Source organism: Pongo abelii, chromosome 9 (genome assembly GCF_028885655.2).
Source record: "Pongo abelii isolate AG06213 chromosome 9, NHGRI_mPonAbe1-v2.0_pri, whole genome shotgun sequence".
Taxonomy (NCBI): Eukaryota; Metazoa; Chordata; class Mammalia; order Primates; family Hominidae; genus Pongo; species Pongo abelii.
Window position 1 is genome coordinate 42349614 of NC_071994.2, and position 23067 is coordinate 42372680.

The following is a 23067-nucleotide window of genomic DNA, read 5'->3' on the forward strand; positions in this document are numbered from 1 at the left end:
CAACAGTCATTATTGTATAAGGAAAAAAAAATTGCCTTACTCTTTTGTGAACCTTAAACACTGGATATTTACAATCAGAGGCAATGTTTTTGAGGAGATAAGCCTCTATTAAGTAAGAGACTGAAATTGCAGCTATTTGCTGGCCTTCCAATGTGAAGGTTCTAAGTCCTTGAAACTTTATATAATAAATTAATCTGACTTATTCCTCAAATGGGATTTGTTATGTCCAAATGACAATGGTAGGGGCTAAGGTACCATAAATCTTTTCTTCAAAAAATATGTACAAGTATAATGATTTAATTGGTAGTGTTATCACTAGTAAAAGGCTCCCAGTTTATATCACTTAGGGGTTCAGCCCTTGGTTCCATGAGCTCTACAATTTTTTTCATCAACTATAAAATTTGTGAACTTTTTAAAAAATTGTTCTGAACTGTGTCTATTGTAGCAACTTTCTATTCAATATCATAAAAGGTAAATGTCTTCTTCTCTTTTATTAGATTAACAAAATCCCTGGCAACTCAGGAACAGTAATGAAATAAAGTGAAATAAATCAAATAAATTCACAAATATGCTTTTGAAATGTCTCCATTCATGACAAAAAGAGAACATCTAAACATATTGCCCAAAGAAGAAGTATTCAAAGGAGAATAATAATTTGCTCTTTTCTTCTGAAATTATATTGGCATCACCATTAGGATAAAAGATATAAAAAGGCACTTTTAAAAATTATAAAATTTTATAACTTGGTAACCATTTTACCATTCTTTCCAAATTTTACCATTAATTTATGATTTCAAAAAAAAGTTATGACATGTTATATAACAAAACATTTAATATTATATACATCAGGACTTGTAAGTACATTAGTGAATTACTATTTTTTTCACTAATCATTCTTTTTTATTTTACTTTCTTAATGAAATTTTTTTAGAAGAACAATACTACTGTAACTGTTTTATATTTTAATAGAGATGAGAACTACTTGAAGATGCAGTAGATCTCTGAGAAGTAATTCCAGGGCACTCAAATGCAATTTTACAAAAATCCATAATTTTTAATCCATAATTTTAGAACCTAAAATGTCATCTGATCAGAAACATGTGTTGTACTTCCTATGTGCTCAGAAGAAACAAATGTCTCAAACTGAAAAAGTGATTTTTAAAAAGGTACTTAATATCAAAGCATTTAGTATTTAAAGAAACCAGTTCACTGAAATACCAGTAGCCCAGGCAATTTCACAAACGGAATGATTTTCCCCAAAGTACTCATGATTGTATCACTGTTCTATATTTACTTTAAGCAAGGAAATATGCAGATCAGCTCTACTCAGCATAAAGTTAAGGGCCCCTCTCACTATGAGGACAGCTTGCTAAGCCAAGACATACATACACAACATACGCAACATGATGCACAAGAAAAGAATATGTAAAGAAGGTCAGCAATTCATTGCTCAACACACCCTCTTAGAAACAAGGAGAAATGTTCTAGAATTACTCTTTGTTTTGATTTTCTGCACAAGCATCCTGACTTGTGCCTTATTCTTGTACATTATTTAGCTTACATATACTTCTCTACAAAGCTTTTTTTCAAAAATAACAAACAGTATTCACTGCCATAGTAAGACAATAGTAAACAAATCCTGGTAGAGTAGCTCTCTGGAGGCGGAAGACTGGCCACAGACTAAATATTTAAAAGCTCATTCAGAAGGCAAATAGGTTGTATCTTGAGTACCAACTGTGACAGACTTTTAGGAGCTACTTCAAATATGAGAATGAGAAAGAGTTTGAGGCTAGATACAAACAATGGAGAAGCGCATCATATAACCTATTAGCAAGGTCTGAAATAGGCACAGGGTGTCAGATTGGGGACACACAAATATATTCATAATTTTAAATGTATTTACAAATCCTGACATATAACATTTCAAATGTTTTGTTTTCTTGTGTAATATGTCACAACTTTTTTTTTCAAACCCTGATTTAATGGTAAAATTTGGTGAGAATGGAAAAATTTAAAATAAGAAAGGTAAAATTTAAGTATGTTATTAAAGTTATAAAAATATTTTCTTAAAATTAATACTAAACCACAAGCCTGGCAATTATGGAACACATTCAGTTTTCAAATAAATGAACAGAGTAAGAAAGGGAAATAATAGAAACTTGGAACAAGTGTGTTTTACGCCCAAAGATAGCCAGAGAAACCTCCTTTTATCAATACCTAAACGTGTTTAGAATGACAGAAGGTAAGGGGAAATATGTAAAGCAATGGTTTCTAAATTGTTAAACTTGGGATGTATGTGTCAGGCCTCTGAGCCCAAGCTAAGCCATCATATCCCTTGTGACCTGCACCTATACATCCAGATGGCCTGAAGCAACTGAAGATCCATATCTTCACAAAAGAAGTGAAAATAGCCAGTTCCTGCTTTAACTGATGACATTCCACCATTGTGATTTGTTCCTGCCCCACCCTAACTGATCAGTTGACTTTGTGACAATACACCCTCCCTGCCCTTGTGATAATGTACTTGGTGATAATCCCCCACTCTTGTGAATGTACTTTGTACAACACACCCTCCCCACCCTTGAGAAGGTATATTGTAATATCCTCCCCCCACCCCCTGCCCTTAAGAAGGTACTTTGTAATATTCTCCCTACCCTTGAAAACGTATTTTGTAAGACCCACCCCCTGCCCACAAAAAATTGCTCCTAACTCCACCACCTATCCCAAACCTATAAGAACTAATGATAATCCCACCACCCTTCGATGACTCTCTTTTCGGACTCAACCCCCCCTGCACCCAGGTAATTAAAAAGATTTATTGCTCACACAGACTGTTTGGTGGTCTCTTCACACGGATGCGCATGACAGTATGCAAGCCATTTAAGTATCTGAAACATTTTACAAACTCTTCTCAAAAAAAGGCCTTATGTAAACCTATAATTATTATGAACAAATTCTGCAGAATTAATATCTTCCTGAAATGCATCCATTGACTCTGAAGCCCTTACTAAAGCATGAAGGCATCATGGTCAAATAGAAAAAAACAATTTTCTCAGTGCCTGATAGATAATACATGCACAATAAATGCTTTTGAACAAATGAATAAACCTGAAGTCAGGAGACTTATATTGAAGTTTTGTAGTCATAAATAAGTTACTTTAAAACTCTGAGCTTAGTTTCTTTACCCAAATTCTCTTTAAAATTTCAATACTTTGAGATTCCAGCGAAAATGTTGGATAGGAGGCAGGACTAACTTGCAGCTCCCACTCAGATGAACAGAGCTATGTATGGAGACTCACATCATGAAAATTTCCTCCACAAACTACCACAGGAACTAACAGGAAAGCAAAGAGAATCCCCAGATGCTTCGAACGAAGCAGATCACTCCTGCAGGCTCCAGGAGACAGTCAAAAAACTCTGAGCGTCGAAAGTGTGAAAGTGTGAAAGGGGGATTGTGCACCCCTGAACACACATCCTCACTGGGGAAGCTGAACGTCCAGATCATGGGAGAATGATTTGACCTTACCTGGAGCTGAGACAAATTTAGTGAGCTGAGTGAAATATAGGGGTAGGGGAAGCAGCAGGAAGAGCCCTGTGGGCACACTCAGTCCCCAGGGAAGCCATTTCTGACATGGTCTTACAGGGGTCCTTGGGGAGGGCTGCCAGAGGAATTGGGAAAAGACCATAGGGAGAAGGAAATGTCCATCTGTACTTTGTAACAATTCTGACTGAATGCAGAGTTTCCTGGACAGAACCCGAAAGAGAGGCAAACAGCAAGTGCAGCCACTACACAGAGGCTGCGGCAGGCAGGGAGGCGTGAAACCTGAAAACCCTGATTGCCTTTTCAGTGGGGAGGCCAGTAGCCTGGGGCAAGTTCTCAGTCCTGCTTGCCTGCTGCCTGGATATAAATTTGATGATGTTGAGGGGGCGTGGTGGGAGTGAGAGCAGCCTTTTGAGCTGTGTGCGAGCTGGGTGAGGCCGGTTTCACTGCCAACTTTTCCCCACTTCCCTGGCAGCCTGCATGACAGCAGAGGCAGCTATAATTCTTCTGGGAACATAATTCAATTGGCCTGAGAACCACACCCCTATCCCTCATAGCAGCTGCAGCAAGAATCACCCAAGAAGAGCCAGAGCTCAAACATGCCTAACCCTGCCCCTGACCTGAAGGTCTTTCTCTACCCCCTGTGGTAGCCAAAGACAAAGTACATAACCTCATGGGAGCACTATGGCCCCACCCACTGCCTGAGACACCTGAATATTCTCCAGGAGACCCTAGGGCAAGCTTGTATCCTCCATATACTACTGCAGCTGATGCTCTCTTGAATGTGCCATCTCCTGGTCTCCTGGCTGGCTGCCAACCAACACAAAACCAGTGTAATAAACAAAACTATAACCAAGAACCCTCACAGAATCCACTTCTCTTCACTGCTACCTCCATTGGAGAAGGTGCTGCTATCCATGGCTGAGAGACCTGAAGATGGATCACATCACAGGACTCTTTACAGACACTCCCCAACAGCAGACAGGAGCCCAGTAGCTCTGGTGGGTGGCTAGACCAGAAAAGAAATAACAATCACTGCAGTTCAGCTCTCAGGAAGCCACATCCCTATGGGAAGAGGTGAACACCACATTAATGGAGCACCCCATGGGACAAAATAATCTGAACAGGAACCCCTGAGCCCCAGATCTTCCTTCTGATATAGTATATCCAAATGAAAGAAAAAACAAAAACAAAAACAAACACGAAAACAATTCCAGTGATATGACAAAACAAGGTTCTATAACACCCTCAAAAGACCACACTAGTTCACCAGCAATGGATCCCAACCAAGACAAAAATCTCTGAATTGCTCCAGAAAAAGAATTCAGAAGGTCAATTGTTAAGCTACTCAAGGAAGTACCAGAGAGGTGAATACCAACTTAAAGAAATTTAAAACAAACAAACAAACAAAAATCTAAGGATATGGACAAAGAAATCTCCAGAGAAAAAGATAGCACAAATATAAACAACCATGGCTTCTGCAAGTGAAGGACACACTTAGAGAAATGCAAAAGACACTAGAAAGTCTCAGGAATATGGGTCCTCTGTATGCTGAACGCCGGTCCCCTGGGCCTATTTTTCTTTCTCCATACTTTGTCTGTCTCTTTCTTTTCCAAGTCTCTCGTTCCACCTAACGAGAAACGCCCACAGGTGTGGAGGGGCAACCCATCCCTTCAGGAATAGAATCAAACAACAAGAAGAAAGAACTTCAGAGCTCAAAGTAAAAGCTTTTGAATTAACCCAATCCAACAAAGATAAATAAAAAAGAATTTTTTATTTTATTTTATTTTATTTTGAGACAGAGTCTCACTCTGTCATCAGGCTGTAGTGCAGTGGCATGATCTCGGTTCACTACAACCTCTGCCTCCTGTGTTCAAGCGATTCTCCTGCTTCAGCCTCCCAAGTAGCTGAGATTACAGGTACACACCACCATGCCCAGCTAATTTTTGTAGTTTTAGTAGAGACAGGTTTCACCATGTTGGCCAGGATGGTCTCTATCTTCTGACCTTGTGATCCACCCACCTTGGCTTCCCAAAGTGCTGGGATTACAGGCGTGAGCCACTGTGCCCAGCCATGAATTTCTAAAAAAATGAACAAAGCTTCCAAGAAGTTTGGGATTACATTAAATGACCAAACCTAAGAATAATTAGTGTTTCTGAGGAAGAAAAGAAATCTATAAGTTTAGAAAACATATTTAAGGTAATAATTGAGGAAAATTTCCCCAACCTTACTAGAGATCTAGATATCAAAATACAAGAACCTCAAAGAACACCTGGGAAACTCACTGCAAAAAGATTATCACCTAGGCACATAGTCATCAGGTTATCTAAAGTCGAGATGAAGGAAAGTATTTCAGGAGCTATGAGGCAAAAGCATCAGGTAACCTAGAAAAGAAAACCTATCAGATTAACAACAGATTTCTTAGCAGAAACCCTACAACCTAGAAAGGATTGGGGGTCCTATCTTTAGCCTCCTTAAACAAAACAATTATCAGCCAAGAATTTTGTATCCAGTAAAAACTAAGCTTCATAAATAAAGATGAACCTTTTTCAGACAAACAATACTGAGCGATTTTGCCAATGCCAAGCCAGTGCTATAAGAATTGCTAAAAGAAGCTCCAAACCTTGAAACAAATATTCAAAATACATCAAAATAGAACCTCCTTAAAGCATAAATTTCACAGGACTCATAAAACAATAAGACAATGAAAAAATGGTATTCAGGCAACAAATAGCATGATGACTAGAATAGTACCTCACATCTCAATAGTAACATTGAATGTAAATGGCCTAAATGCTTCACTTAAAAGGCATAGAATGGCAGAATACACAAACATTCACCAACCAAGTATCTACTATCTTCAAGAGACTTGCCCAACACAAAAAGACTCAAATAAACTTAAGGTAAGGGGGTGGAATAAGATATTTCATGCAAATGAACACCAAAAGTGAACAACAGTAGCTATTCTTATATCAGACAAAAAAACTTTAAAGTAGCAGCAATGAAAAAATCAAAGACAGACATTATCTCATGATAACAGGACTTGCCCTACAGGGAAATGTCACAATTCTAAATATATATGCACCTAACACTGGAGCTCCCAAGTTTATAAGATGATAACTACTGATAAGTACTATACCTCAGAAATGATATAGACAGCAGCACAATAATAGTAGAGCACTTCAGTACCCCACTGACAGCACTAGACAGGTCATCAGGAGAGAAAGTCAACAAATAACAAATGGACTTAAACTATACCCTAGAACAAATGGACTTAACAGATATTTACAGAACATTGTACCAAACTATTGCAGAATATATACTCTATTCATCAGCACGTGAGCATTCTCCAAGACAGACCATATGACAGGCCACAAAACAAGTGTCAGTCAATTTAAGAAAATCAAAATTATGTCAAGTACCCTCTCAGACAACAGTGGAATGAAACTGGAAATCAACTCCAGAAGGAACCCTCAATACCATACAATTGCAATGAAATTAAGTAACCTGCTCCTCAATGATCACTGGGTAAACAATGATATCAAGATAGAAATTTAAAAATTCTTTGAACTGAATGATAATAGTGATACAACCAACAAAAACCTCTGGGATACAGCAAAGGCAGTAATAAGAGGAAAGTTCATAGCATTAAATGCCTGCATAAAAAAGTTTGAAAAAGCACAAATAGACAATCTAAGGTCACACCTCAAGGAACTAGAGAAACAAGAACAAATCAAACTTGAACCCAGCAGAAGAAAAGAAATAACAAAGAACAAAACAGATTTAAATGAAATTAAAACAAGCAATACAAAAGATAAATAAAACAAAAAGCTGATTCTTTGAAAAGATAAACAAAATTGATAGACCATTAGCAAGGTTAACCAAGAAGAGAGACAATCCAAATAAGCTTAATTAGAAATGAAAGGGGATATATTATAACTGATACCACAGAAATACAAAAGATCATTCATTCAAGGCTACTATGAACACCTTTACATGCATAAACTGGAAAACCTAGAGGAAATATTTAAATTTCTGGAAATATAAAACCTTCTGAGATTAAACCAGGAAAAAATAGAAACTCTGAAGAGACCAATAACAAGCAGTGAAACGGAAATTGTAATAAAATATTGCAAACAACACAACAAAATCCAGGACCAGACAGATTCACAGCTGAATTCTGTAAGACATTCAAAGAAGAATTGGTACCAATCTTATTTGCACTATTCCAAAAGATTAAGAAAGAGGAAATCCACTCTAAATCATTCTATGAATCCAGTATCACAGTAATACCAAAACCAGAAAAGGACCTAAAATTTAAAAAACTACAGCAAAATCCTTGATGAACACAGATGCAAAAATCCTTAACAAAATACTAGCTAACCAAATCCAACAGCATTTCAAAAAGATAATCCACCATGACAAACTGGGCTTCATACCAGGGATGCAGGGATGGTTTAACATATGCAAGTTAATAAATGTGATACATTACACAGGGAGAATTTTTTTAAAAAATTACATGATCATCTTAGTAGACACAGAAAAAAAGTGACAAAATCCAGCATCCCTTTATGATTATAACCCTAAGCAAAATCAGCCTAGAAGGAACATACCTTAATGTAATAAAAGCCATCTATGACAACAAACACAGTACTACACAAGGAGAAGTAGAAAGCATTCCTCCTGAGAACTGGAACAAAACGAGGATGTCTACTTTCCCCATTTCTATTGAACATAGTACTGGAAGTTCTAGCTAGGGCAATCAGACAAGAGAAAGAAAGAAAGGGCATCCAAATTGGTAAAGAGGAAGTCAAACTGTTGCTGTTTGCTGATGATATGATTTTATAAAAAACCCTAAGGACTCCTGCAAAAAGCTCCTAGAACTGATAATTAAATTCAGCAAAGTTTCAGGATACAAAATCAATGTACACAAATCAGTAGCTCTGCCATACATCAACAGTGATCAAACTGATAAACAAATCAAGAACTCAACTTTTTTTACAGTAGCTGCAAGAAAAATAAAATACTTAGGAATATACCTAACCAAGGAGGTGAAAGGTCTCTACAAAGAAAACTACAAAGCAGTGCTGAAAGAAATCAAGACAAAACAAACAAATGAAAAGACATCCCTTGCTCATGGATGGGTAGAATCAATATTGTGAAAATGACCATACTGCCAAAAGCAACTGACAAATTCAGTGTAATTTCCATCAAAATACCACCATCATTCTTCACAAAAGTAGAAAAAAACATTTCTAAAATGTATATGGAACCAAAAGGAGCCCACATAGCCAAAGCAAGACTAAGCAAAAAGAAGAAATCTGGAGGCACCACATTACCTGACTTCAAACTATACTCTAAGGCCATAGTCACCAAAACAACATGGTACTGGCATAAAAATAGTTATATAGACCAATGGAACAGAATAGAAAACTAAGAAATAAAGCCAAATACTTACAGTCAACTGATCTTCGACAAAGCAAACAAAACATAAAGTGGGGAAAGGACACCCTCATATAAAAATAAGCCACATAATAGAAGAATGAAACTGGATACTCCTCTCACCGTATACAAAAATCAACTCAAGATGGATCAAATAGTTAAATCTAAGACTTGAAGCCATAAAAGTTCTAGAGGATAACATTGGAAAAACCCTTCTAGACATTGGCTTAGGCAAAGACTTCATGACCAAGAAACCAAAAGCAAATGCAACAAAAACAAAGATAAATAGATGGAACTTAATTCAAATAAAAAGCTTCAGCACAGCAAAAGAAACAATCAGCAAACAGATAACCCAAAGAGTAAGAAAATATCTTCACAATCTGTATTTTTGACAAAGGATTAATATCCAGAATCTATGAGGAATTCAAACAAATCAACAAGAAAAAGAAGAAAAAAAGATCCCATCAAAATTTGGCTAAGAACATGAATAGAAAATTCTCAAAAGGAGATACACAAATGGCCAACAAACATATAAGAAACACCGCATGTTCTCACTCATAGGTGGGAATTGAATAATGAGAACACATGGACACAGGAAGGGGAACATCACACTCTGGGGACTGTTGTGGGGTGGGGGGAGGGGGGAGGGATAGCATTAGGAGATATACCTAATGCTAGATGACGAGTTAATGGGTGCAGCACACCAGAATGGCACATGTATACATATGTAACTAACCTGCACATTGTGTACATGTACCCTAAAACTTAAAGTATAATAATAAAATAAAAAAACGAAAAAAAAAAAGAAAATGTGGCACATATACACCATGGAATACTATGCAGCCATAAAAAAGGATGAGTTCATGTCCTTCGTAGGGACATGAATGAAGCTGGAAACCATAATTCTCAGCAAACTATCGCGAGGACAAAAAACCAAACACCGCATGTTCTCACTCACAGGTAGGAATTGAACAATGAGAACACATGGACACAGGAAGGGGAACATTACACACCAGGGACTGTTGTGGGGTTGAGGGAGGGGGGAGGGATAGCATTAGGAGATATACCTAGTGCTAAATGATGAGTTAATGGGTGCAGCACACCAACATGGCACATGTATACATATGTAACAAACCTGCACATTGTGCACATGTACCCTAAAACTTAAAGTATAATAATAATAATAATAATAAAGAAAAAAAATAAAATACTCAACATTTCTAAAAATCAGAGAAACACAAATTAAAACCATAATATGATACTGTGATACTACCTTATTCCTGCAAGAATGGTCATAATCAAAAAATAAAAAAAAATAGTTGTTGGTGTGAATGTGGTGAAAAGGGAACACTTTTTACACTGCTGGTGTGAATGTAAATTACTACAACCACTATGAGAAACAGTGTGGAGATTCCTTAAAGGAACTAAATGTAGATCTACCATTTGATCCAGCAATCCCACCCCTGGGTATCTAACCACAGGAAAAGAAGTCATTATGCAAAAAAAGATACTTGCACACACATGTTTATAGTAGCAACACACACATATATGTGTATATATATATATATACACACATATATATCACATTGTCTTTATGCACTTATTGATTTATGGGCCTTTGGGCTGGTTCCATATGTGTGTATACACACACACACACACACATACACACCATGGGATACTCATCAGCCATAAAAAGGAACAAAATAATGGCATTTGCAGCAATCTGGATGGATTTGGAGAACATTATTCTAAGTGAAGTAACTCAGGAATGGAAACCAAACATCGTATATTCTCACTCATAAGTGGGAGCTAAGCTAGGAGGATGCAAATGCATAAGAATAATACAATGGACTTTGGGGACTCAAAAGAAAAAGTGGGAGGGAGGTGAGGGATAAATGACTACACATTGGGTACAGTGTACTCTGCTTGGGTGATGGGTGCACCAAAAATCTCAGAAATCACCACTAACAAACTAATTCATGTAACCAAACACCACCTGATCCTCAAAATCCTATTGAAATAAAAAAATTAAAATAAAAAAACTAATTTAAATAATTTAAAAAATAAATTTCGATGCTTTTAGTCATTCTATTTGAAGAATTCTCACATTTTGGAGAAAAAAATTCATGTTTATTAGAATTTCACTTGTCATTGTTTCTGATAAGAAATGTGTGATCTTTTAAAATCTGCATCTCCTCTCCATTAGCTAGTGAATAATGAAAAAAAAAAGTGAGGTTAGTAGGCTTTTGTGCTTTAAGCATACAAGGAATAAGCCTACAAAGTTGGGTTGATCTTGACAAGTCAATTTACTTTCTCTTGTTTCTTATGCACAGAATTTCCTTCTAAGCTGTTGGTTCTTTTAAACTGGTAGAGTATAGGAACCAAAAATAAAACTCTAAGCCCACTGACCAATTGAATGGACTTTTCCTTTTGGCCAAGGGCATTCCTAAATTAACCTGAAAAATTAGTTCAGGCCAAGATGAAAAGGTGGGGGTCAGACATGCCTCATTATCCTCTCTTCCTGTTGAAATCCAGGCACAGCTGTCCAGCATTTACCACTAAAATAGAAACCTTAAGAATGGCAAAGCAGACTCTTTGTAGCAATATGAGATACCAACATGATAAATAGTAGGCCCTGAAATAAATTAAAATATTTTACCACGAAATATATTTCTTTGACACATTTTGAAATGGCCATGCAAAGCTGTCTATTGTGGGAAAAAATCTATATTCTGTAAAGAATCCTTTTCCCTTTCCAGATTTTTTTTTCTGAGCCAGGAGAGAATTAACTAAGAGTTTGGCACCATAAGCCTGATAGACTTTTACAATCTATTCTCTCTGAATCCTGCTACATAGAGGCTTCATCTGCATATTAAAAAATTTAGTATCCACAACCCCTTATCTTAACATTGACACTGACTTCTGTTGATTCCAGGTCTTTAGATAAACTCTTTTAACCAATTTCCAAACAGGAAATCTTTAAATCCACCTATAATCTCCCTAGCCTAAGCTTCAAGTTGTTCCACCTTTCTGAACTGAACCAATTAACATCTTACATGTATGTATTATATCTCCCTAAAATGTATAAAACCAAGCTGTAGCCCAACCACCTTGAGCACGCATTCTCAGAATTTTCTGAGGCTGTGTCACAGGTATGTCCTTAACCTTGGCAAAATAAACTTCTAAATTAATTGAAACCAGTCTCATATACTTTTTGATTTACAGGTGGATTTTGCCAAGGTTGAGTAAATGTCCAGGAAAAAGGATCATAAAATCACAGGAACATCTGTGATCTGTGCTTCTTCCAAACAGCATTTGGGAGATTTCAATATTCTAAGGGCAGGAACGCGCAATAAAGAGGAAAGTGAAAAGGGGAGAGTAAATAAAAGGGGCAAGCGGGCTGGGTGCGGTGGCTCACGCCTGTAATCCCAGCACTTTGGGAGGCGGGGGCGGACAGATCACCTGAGGTCAGGAGACCGAGACCATCCTTGCCAACATGGTGAAACCTCATCTCTACTAAAAATACAAAAATCAGCTGGGCGTGGTGGCACGTGCCTGTAGTCCCAGCTACTTGGGAGGCTGAGGCAGGAGAATCACTTGAACGCGGGAGGTGGAGGTTGCAGTGAGCCGAGATCACGCCACTGCACTCCAGCCTGGCGACAAAATGAGACTCCGTCTCAATTAAAAGAAGAAAAAGCCGGGGAGTGGGGGCTGGGGGTGGGGGGCAAGCAGTTGCATTCTTTTGAGGCTTTGATCAGCCCTCACTGAATCCATATTTTACACGAAGAAAAAGACGGTAGAATAACAGTCAACGAGGTATTCACCTCCTTCTTAGTGAATCTGCATTTTTACTTAAGATAAAGTAAACACAGAGTAGAGGAAGCAGCAAAATATGAACTCATCTCAAGTGAGCTGAGAGATGACTCCTAGTCCTATTTTTGTCCCTTACGTGTGAAAATAAGCTGTTCATTTACATTGTCAGGGTGACTTTCAACCATTTTAGGATAAAGACCTTGGGGCCCACAAGGAATTATCTTGTGAGCACATTGAGAGGGAGCACCCTGGGGAAGTTTGTAGCCTGTCTTTTTTTTCTCTTCTGTGCCAGGCTGGAGTGCAGTGGTGCGATCTTGGCTCGCCGAAACCTCCGCCTCCCTGATTCAAGTGATTCTCCTGCCTCAGCCTCCCAAGTAGTTGGGACTACAGGCATGCGCCACCAAGCCCAACTAATTTTTGTATTTTTAATAGAGACGACGTTTCACCGTGTTGACCAGGATGGTCTCAATCTCCTGACCTCAGGTGATCCCCCCACCTCGGCCTCCCAAAGTGCCAGGATTACAGGCGTGAGCCACCGCGCCTGGCCGAAACCTGTCTTTGTAGCTATGGCTTCAAGACAAAATGGGAGGCAGTTTGGAGTGACTCAGTTTTCAAGCTTGACTTTTTCCTTTGGCAAATTGAGTTTGGGGACCGAAGATTTTGATTTTTCTTTCACAGATCTTTGAGTACATTAGAAGAAATGACTTCTAAAAGATATAATCTGTAAATCACCTTAAAATACAAAGTAGAAATTAAGCTAGGAAAAATACGATATCGTGGAATCAAAATACTTCGATTAAGATATAACTGTGCCGGCCGGGCGCAGTGGCTCACGCCTGTCATCCCAGAACTTTGGGAGGCCGAGGCGGGCGGATCACGAGGTCAGGAGATCGAGATCATCCTGGCTAAAACCGTGAAACCCTGTCTCTACCAAAAATACAAAAAATTAGTTGGGTGTGGTGGCGGGCGCCTGTAGTCCCAGCTACTTGGAGGCTGAGGCAGGAGAATGGCATGAACCCGGGAGGTGGAGCTTTCAGTGAGCCGAGATCGCGCCACTGCACTCCAGCCTGGGCAATGGAGCGAGACTCCCTCTTAAAAAAAAAAAAAAAAAAGATACAACTGTGCCACTTGCTAGTCCCATAATTTCAGAAAACTTTTATAACTTCTCTGGGTCTTGGTTTTCTAATCCATAAGATAACAATATTATCTTCCCTGTCTGACTCATATAATTAGTTTGATGCACAAATGAGTGTGATTTGACAAGCTTCTGGAATCATGTAAGAAAATAATATTGTTAACCCCTCACACCTCATTTGTAAGTTGCCTACATTTTGGCACCAAACCTCATTTAACTGGAAATAAATTCACACTTGTTAGAAGTAAATGGAACTGAAAAGCATTTTGCTCATTAAAAATTAGTTTAACATGTGGATGACATAAGTTTAAATTAATGAGACAGATGCACAAAAATTAAATTATTCAAGAGTTTAAAAATTAAGGAAAAACTACTTTACAAAATTCCCTTATAGATATCTGGAATCATCAGGAAATAATCTGACACTCTGTTATACATACACGGAAATTCAGGTTGCAATACCCCTCTCTTCAAGAGCAGATGACAATAGAGGTACTAAGTTAAATACCTCTAGATTTAGAGAAAATAACAATGATGACACATGCCACTGTGGTGTCTGAATTTCAGCAGGAATGAGTGCATCTAGTCTATCATCACACATTCCAGAACAATTAAGACAGCATTTTGATCCAATGATATAAACATATGCTATAGGGATAGTTATCAAAGGACTAACTATAAAACCCTGCAAATGTACTTAATTCATGATTACCAACAGGTCAGCTCTACTTAAAAAAAAATAATTAATAACCATGGCAATAGCTTCACTCTGCTAGTAAAAATGCTTTACGGGTAAACATGTTAGTGGCCACAAATGTCAAATTCCTCTAGACTTCAATTCTTTCACTGTGAAAGAGATCACATAAATTTTCCTGTCTCATAGGGGTTGTGGTGAGGATCAAATGAAGTGACACATTACAGACCTGAGTAAAGTAAAAACGCTAGATATATACAGTACTCCTTTGGTTACACAGGGAATTGATTCCAGGAACTCCACGGACACCAAAATCTGTAGACATTCAAATCTCGTATTTAAAATGACATATTATATACATTTAATATATGCATATCTTCCTGTATATGTTTTAATGTCTAGATTGCATATAATACTAATATAGGAGTTATTAAGAAATAATTTTTAGGGAGAAAGCAACGGTAAAGGTTCTCAGTGGAAATTTTCCTGTAATAAAAAGTAGCCCCCAAACCATTTCTTTTCTGACAAAAAGGCGGTTTAAAAGCCAGGCTGGCAAGCTGGTAATATGCAAATGCCAGTGATCAGAAACTAGGTCCACCCAACATGGAAAACATGGCAATTCCCGCCATCTTCTTGTCGCCACCTGTGCCAAGTGTAATGGCCACCTCCAGATAACACCAGGTGTTCAGAACATCATGGCGACCCTCATTTGCACATGAAAGGACTAAGGTGGGAAGGCCAGGTTGCTGGAAGCTACGTAAATGACACACCTGGTCAAACCCATCCCCTGGGCCCTGTGCAAACAAAACACCGCCTCCTCCAGCATCCCAATATAAGCAGCCACTTTTCTGCCGCACATGTGGTTCCTCTTTGTTCCGAGCCCCCCTCCCTCTGGCTCTGTATGGGGGAGCTGTTTTCTTCTTTCTTGCCTATTAAACTTTTCATTCCTAAAACAACTCCACCTGTGTCTTGTGTCCGTGTCGTTAATCCTATCAGTGGGAGACCAAGAACCCTGGTGTTCCTCCAGTCATCAAAGCCATATCAATACCTAATACAATGTAAGTGCTATGTAAATATTGTATTTTTACTGTATTATTTTTAATGGATATATTATTTTTATGGGTTTTTAAAAATTTTTTTTATTTGTATACATTTAAGGGGTGTAAGTGCAATTTTGTTACATGAATATATTGCATTGTGGTGATGTCTGCGCTTTCAGTGTATCTATCACTCATATAATGTACATGATACACATTAAATAATTTCTCATCTTCCAGTCCCTTCCTTCCCCACAACTCTTCTGAGTATTCATTATCCATCATTCCATACTTTATGTCCATGTGTACACATTATTTAGCTTCCATTTTTAAGTGAGAACATGCAGGGTTTTTTTTTTTTATTTCTGTGTCTGGGTTGTTTCACTTAATTAAGATAATGGCCTCCAGTTCCACCTGTATTGCTGCAAGAGACATGATTTCATTTTTTATAGTTGAATAGCATTCCGTATGTGTACATATGCCACATTTCTTTATCATTATCTGTTGATGAATATTACAATTGATTCTGTATATTTCCTACTGTGAATAGTACTGTGATAAACCTGTGAGTGCAGATAAGTTTTGATTTAATTATTTCTTTTTTGGGGAGTAGATACCCAATAGTGAGATTGCCGAATTAAATTTTGTTCAAATGTTTTTGATTCACAGTTGTATGGACATAGAAACTACCAATACACAGGGCCAAATCTATCACTATAGTATATTTTTAATAACTGGACTACCAATTCCCTGAAGCAGTAATTTAACTAAGCCACCATTTTATTTCAAACATTGAATGACACACGGTATTTTAAAATTGTTTTTATTCAATAAACAACAAACACAATCACAAAACTATCAAAATGTCTGCCATTATCTATCTCAACAGAGAAGTCAATAGATTGAATTTTTTGTGATTTGGGAGTATTGTAAACATTGTTTTTAATTTACCCCTACCTCCCCAAAAAAGTAAGCAAAGAAAATTATTAAAAATTTAAATCTTTAAACCATCCAATAATAAAATTTATAATCAAAATAATCATTTTACTTTATAATCTCTTAAAGCAACACAACTTGTCATGGTTGTGTACCACTTATTCATTCACAAAATTTCTTAGCTAACCAATTATTTATTTTTGTTTCTTCAATAAAACATCCAGTACAAAATACTTCTTAAATTCAACATTTTTCTTGTTATTATTGTACTGATGGGAGAGTAAACTATTATATTTCTTTTGAACATCACCTGTACTAGGTAGCAATAATTAATATTTTAAAATAATTTTCATGAACTACTTGATAGTTAGATACATGTTTCATAAAAACTATAACTCAAGTTAAAAATAAGAAAGTATTTTTCATCATAATGTAAATTTAAATCATTATATATATATATGTATGTGTGTATAAACATACCTACACATAAGTGAAAGGTTAAGTAAGCTTTGGTATATCTATATAAAATTAAAAGCTATCTTTGTGTATTTAAATGACAAATTATGAATATATATAAAGTGTATATATAAAGATATATAGATTATGAATATGTATAAAGAATATATATTATATATAAGTATATGAAATATATATTCTGAATATATATAAAGAACATATATATATATAGATGTATTGCAATGGAGATATATGTGTATATATATCAATCACCAGTCAGATATAATTCATACAAAGGGAACTAGACAGAAATATGAAATATGTCAAAATATTGTTTGCATTTGTTCTGGTGATGGGATTTTAAGTTCAGCTTTATATTTTTTGACACTTTTTTGAAATTTTTCTTCAATGAATAAATAATATTTAGGATTTTTTTTAAAAAGAAGTACATTTGTCAAATCTAAAAAGAGCATGATATTGGCTGTGGGTTTGTCATAAATAGCTCTTATTATTTTGAGATACGTCCCATCAATACATAATTTATTGAGAGTTTTTAGCATGAAGTGATGTTGAATTTTGTCAAAGGCTTTTTCTGCATCTATTGAGATAATCATGTGGCAAACCCACAGCCAATATCATACTGAATGGGCAAAAACTGGAAGCATTCCCTTTGAAAACTGGCACAAGACAGGGATGCCCTCTCTCACCGCTCCTATTCAACATAGTGTTGGAAGTTCTGGCCAGGGCAATTAGGCAGGAGAAAGAAATAAAGGGTATTCAATTAGGAAAAGAGGAAGTCAAATTATCCCTCTTTGCAGATGACATGATTGTATATCTAGAAAACCCCATCGTCTCACCCCAAAATCTCCTTAAGCTGATAAGCAACTTCAGCAAAGTCTCAGGATGCAAAATCAATGTCCAAAAATCACAAGCATTCTTATACACCAATAACGGACAAACAGAGAGACAAATCATGAGTGAACTCCCATTCACAATTGCTTCAAAGGGAATACAATACCTAGGAATCCAACTTACAAGGCATGTGAAGGACCTCTTCAAGGAGAACTACAAACCACTGCTCAACGAAATAAAAGAGGACACAAACAAATGGAAGAAAATTCCATGCTCATGGGTAGGAAGAATCAATATCATGAAAATGGCCATACTGCCCAAGGTAATTTATAGATTCAATGCCATCCCCAGCAAGCTACCAATGACTTTCTTCATAGAATTGGAAAAAACTACTTTAAAGTTCATATGGAACCAAAAAAGAGCCTGCATTGCCAAGACAATCCTAAGCCAAAAGAACAAAGCTGGAGGCATCACACTACCTGACTTCAAATTATACTACAAGGCTACAGTAACCAAAACAGCATGGTACTGGTACCAAAACAGAGATATAGACCAATGGAACAGAACAGAGGCCTCAGAAATAATACCACACATCTACAACCATCTGATCTTTGACAAACCTGACAAAAACAAGAAATGGGGAAAAGATTCCCTATTTAATAAATGGTGCTGGGAAAATTGCCTAGCCATATGTAGGAAGCTAAAACTGGATCCCTTCCTTACACCTTATACAAAAATTAATTCAAGATGGATTAAAGACTTAAGTGTTAGACCTAAAATCATAAAAATCCTAGAAAAAAACCTAGGCAATACCATTCAGGACATAGGCATGGGCAAGGACTTCATATCTAAAACACCAAAAGCATTGGCAACAAAAGTCACAATTGACAAATGGGATCTAATCAAACTAAAAAGCTTCTGCACAGCAAAAGAAACTACCATCAAAGTGAACAGGCAACCTACAGAATGGGAGAAAATTTTTGCAATCTACTCATCTGACAAAGGGCTAATATCCAGAATCTACAAAGAACTCAAACAAATTTACAAGAAAAAAGCAAACAACCCCATCAAAATTGGGCAAAGGATATGAACAGACACTTCTCAAAAGAAGACATTTATGCAGCCAACAGTCACATGAAAAAATGCTCATCATCACTGGCCATCAGAGAAATGCAAATCAAAACCACAATGAGATACCATGTCACACCAGTCAGAATGGCAATCATTAAAAAGTCAGGAAACAACAGGTGCTGAGAGGATGTGGAGAAATAGGAACACTTTAACACTGTTGGTGGGAATGTCAAGTAGTTCCACCATTGTGGAAGACAGTGTGGCGATTCCTCAACGATCTAGAACTAGAAATACCATTTGACCCAGCCATCCCATTACTGGGTATATGCCCAAAGGATCATAAATCATGCTGTTATAAAGACACATGCACACATATGTTTATGGCATCACTATTCACAATAGCAAAGACTTGGAACCAACCCAAATATCCATCGATGATAGACTGGATTAAGAAAATGTGGCACATATACACCATGTAATACTATGCAGCCATATAAAAGGATGAGTTCATGTCCTTTGTAGCGACATGGATGAAGCTTGAAACTATCATTCTCAGCAAACTATCTCAAAGACAAAAAACCAAACACCACATGTTCTCACTCATAGGTGGGAATTGAACAGTGAGAACACGCGGACACAGTAAGGGGAACATCACACACCACAGCCTGTTATGGGGTGGCGGGAGGGGGGAGGGATTGAATTAGGAAATATACCTAATGTAAATGACGAGTTAATGGGTGCAGCACACCAACAAGGCACATGTATACATATGTAACAAACCTGCACATTGTGAACATGTACCCTAGAACTTAAAGTATAATTTAAAAAAAAAAATAATAAATAAATAAAAAGAGCACTAAAATGGAGATTAGGTATTCTAGAGAATATATCAGCTCCAAATGGAATCAAGGAGGATATAAAGTAACTCAAGTCTCTGGGCAACTAACAGTCAGTTAGATCTCACCTCTATCTTTAGTGAAGGATTTGTACTTCAGCTGAAAGCCTCTTCCAAGCTAAAGGCAGCTCTCAAGCATTAATAAGGGCACCTAATTCATCATTATGCCTTGCAAGTGCCAGCATGTGTCATTATTTTTAGGATGAAATGTAAATGCTTTGACAGCAAGCATTACTTCTTCAAAGTCTACGTTTACTAAAAAAAAAAAAAAAAAAAAGAAAAACTAATAAAAAATAAACTAAACTAAAATAAAATGAAATAAAATCTATTCAAAATTGAACATATCCTAAGGGGAAAGTATGTGAAATAGAATCTACTATTCATCTCAAGGTTCACCAGTTTGTAGACTCATTTTCAAAGGTGCATGGCTGAATGTCTGTGGTAATAGATACTTTTGTGCTGTCAGGTTGGTGCAAGAGTAATTGTGGTTTTTGCCATTTTTTTTAATGGCAAGAACCTCAATTACTCTTGCACCAACCTAATATAGTTGAGTTTCTACTGTCTACTTCCTTGACACATCTATCTATCTATCTATCTATCTATCTATCTATCTCTCTATCATCAACATATGTTTATTCAAGACTTAAACTGTGCACTGCTGATATATTAGTAGGTAAGTCAGATAAGTGTGCTGCCATCAGGATGAGTGAATGAATACATTACAGTAGAAACTATTGGCTGCCTCCCACAGCAACTCCCTTTCTATTACTTATCTGTAAAAGAAACAGTCTTTCACAATAGAATCTGAAATTGCTAAAAATGCTGAGGTTTTACCTTTGCATGGATGCATAACCTAGTTTGGAGAATCTTCTCAAAAAACTCTCCTCCTTCATAAAAAATAATGACCTTAAAAGACAAATGCCTCCTTTTTTTGCTTTGATTGTGTACATAGTTTGATGAAGACACAATACGTATATCTTTAGCGACCATCATGATTCTATGAGGAACCAAGGTTTAGAATAAGTCAGTAAGTTGAGGGTTGTTATATGGAGTGATGTGGAGAACAATGAAAAACAAACCTGAGTCTTGTTGACACTGTTGAGCTATGAAATAAATCATAACATTGTCATGCTTCTGGCCCTTTTGTTATTTGAGTTAATAAAAGTCCTACAGTAGAATAGTTTTTGTGGGTATTGTATACATTAAAGGAATTCTAATTCATGCAACTTCACAGTCCCTTTGTATTCAGGTCTCTTGATTTCATAAAATGTAAAATAACATGAAATAACAAGGTTTACATATAATATGTCTCATATTTTGAGTCATAAAAATTTTCAACAAGTCCTGATCTTGGTAATATCTGAAAGTTGATGCATTACTAATCTATATTCAACTGGCATATTACATAGAAGTAAAACACTGAATATTACTGAACTGTCTCATTGTCTTCTAACATTTCTTTCTAAAATTCTGATTTAAAAAATAAATTTAAAAGATTCAAAAGTCCTTGTATGATCTACCTTTGCGTAAGTCTCTCAGCTTAATATCTGCACCTCATGAACTCTGGGGAACCAGGATTTGTTTTATACACTCCTAACCTGCTGGAATGAGGCGTGCTTTTGATTAAGAATGAATGTAGGAAATAATATTTCCACTTATCTCCATTAATTAAGTTGTCAAGAAAATGAAAGTATTTCTAATGCAGTCAAATGCAACTCCAATTCATGAGAAATTCCATAAAATAAATTTAAGTTAAATAATGTTTTTGATATTTTAGGTATTGGGCTAGCAAGTTTCAGGAAAAAGAGAGAAAAGAGACTCACCTTAAATAATAAATCCTTCTTCCCATAACGAAGCTCCTTCAGCTGGGCTTGGATTTTTTTTGACTGTAAGACAAAAACATGGATAAGTTGTGTAACTCATTTATATTTTCAAATTTGAAGATTAAAATACTTTCAGACTTCACAGGAATACATTTTGCAGCCAAGCAAAGCACAGTCCAACTAGTTTAGAAGTAAAACAGAAACGCTTAGCTCTGCTTTGAGAGTCAGACCTCTGGACATCCTAGGCAGAAAGAGAAAAACCAAAGCTTATTTAAAATATGTTATTTAAAGAAAGTTGATTATTGTTCTTCCTCCAATCCACAACTAAACACACAGAATTTCTGTCACCCAGGCATGGCCAACAATCTAATTTTAGACGCTAATTATATCTGTACATATGCATGCCTCGTTTTTTTACTACTTATTTTCAATTACTTTTTTTAATTAAATGGAAATAAATTTGAATTTGACATATGCCCAGGTAGAAGCAAATGTGATCAGAAGCAAGAAAAGCTGCTACAATACTAACACGCTGAGCTGAATGTTGTTTGTATTTTAGAGCAATACACTTTTAAAGAGGGCCATCGCTAATAGGAAAATACTTAAAAAGAAAATCTTTCTCAGCAGTTTGCTTTGACTACCACATTTAATTACGGTCCCTTAAGTCACAGAATTATGATCATGTATTTCGAATTTTTCAGGACAGTCCCAATTACTAACATTAAATATAAGGACTTCAGATTATTGTATTTCTGTACCTAAAATTATAGGTCCTGATTCTTTACTCAGGCAAAAAACAAACAGAAAAAGAAAACCACTACCACCAACAACCAATAACAACACACACACACACACACACGCACAGACAAATAAATAGATTAGCATGATCACATGAAGGAAAAATTGATACTTAAAATGCATTTGAGTGGAATTATAAATTAGTATCATCACTTGGGGAAACTTGCAGTTTCTGATAAAATTAAACATATGTACATTGCATTACACTGCAATATGTCCTAGGTAATTACCCAAGAGGAATTATAACATATACAAAAATGCTTATGGCATCTTTATTCATAATAGCCAAAAGCTAGATAAAGCATATATGTTTAATAAGAAATGAAGAGATAAATTGTAGTATATCCATGACATGGAGTACTAGACTACTGGTGAGCAATGAAAAAGAAATGAAGTACTGAATTATAGAACAACTGGACAAATTTCAAAAGCATTATACCATGTGAAAGAATCCAGTAACTAGAAGCTATATTTTGTACAATTCCATTTGGAAAACATTCTAAAAGGCAAACAAATAGGGACAGAAATCAGTTTAGTAGTTGACATGGGCTGAGGGTGGGGGTGAAGATTCAGT

General features: G+C 36.4%; 1 protein-coding gene across 2 annotated transcripts in view; it reads right to left on the reverse strand.

Annotated features, from left to right (window-relative positions):
* The window catches only part of LUZP2 (leucine zipper protein 2), a 562514-nt gene that overhangs the window by 120181 nt on the left and 419266 nt on the right, over window positions 1-23067 (reverse strand). For both annotated transcript variants that reach the window (XM_054523770.2, NM_001132557.1), the window contains 1 exon segment: window positions 21696-21758. In XM_054523770.2, the coding sequence (XP_054379745.1) occupies window positions 21696-21758 (63 nt within the window).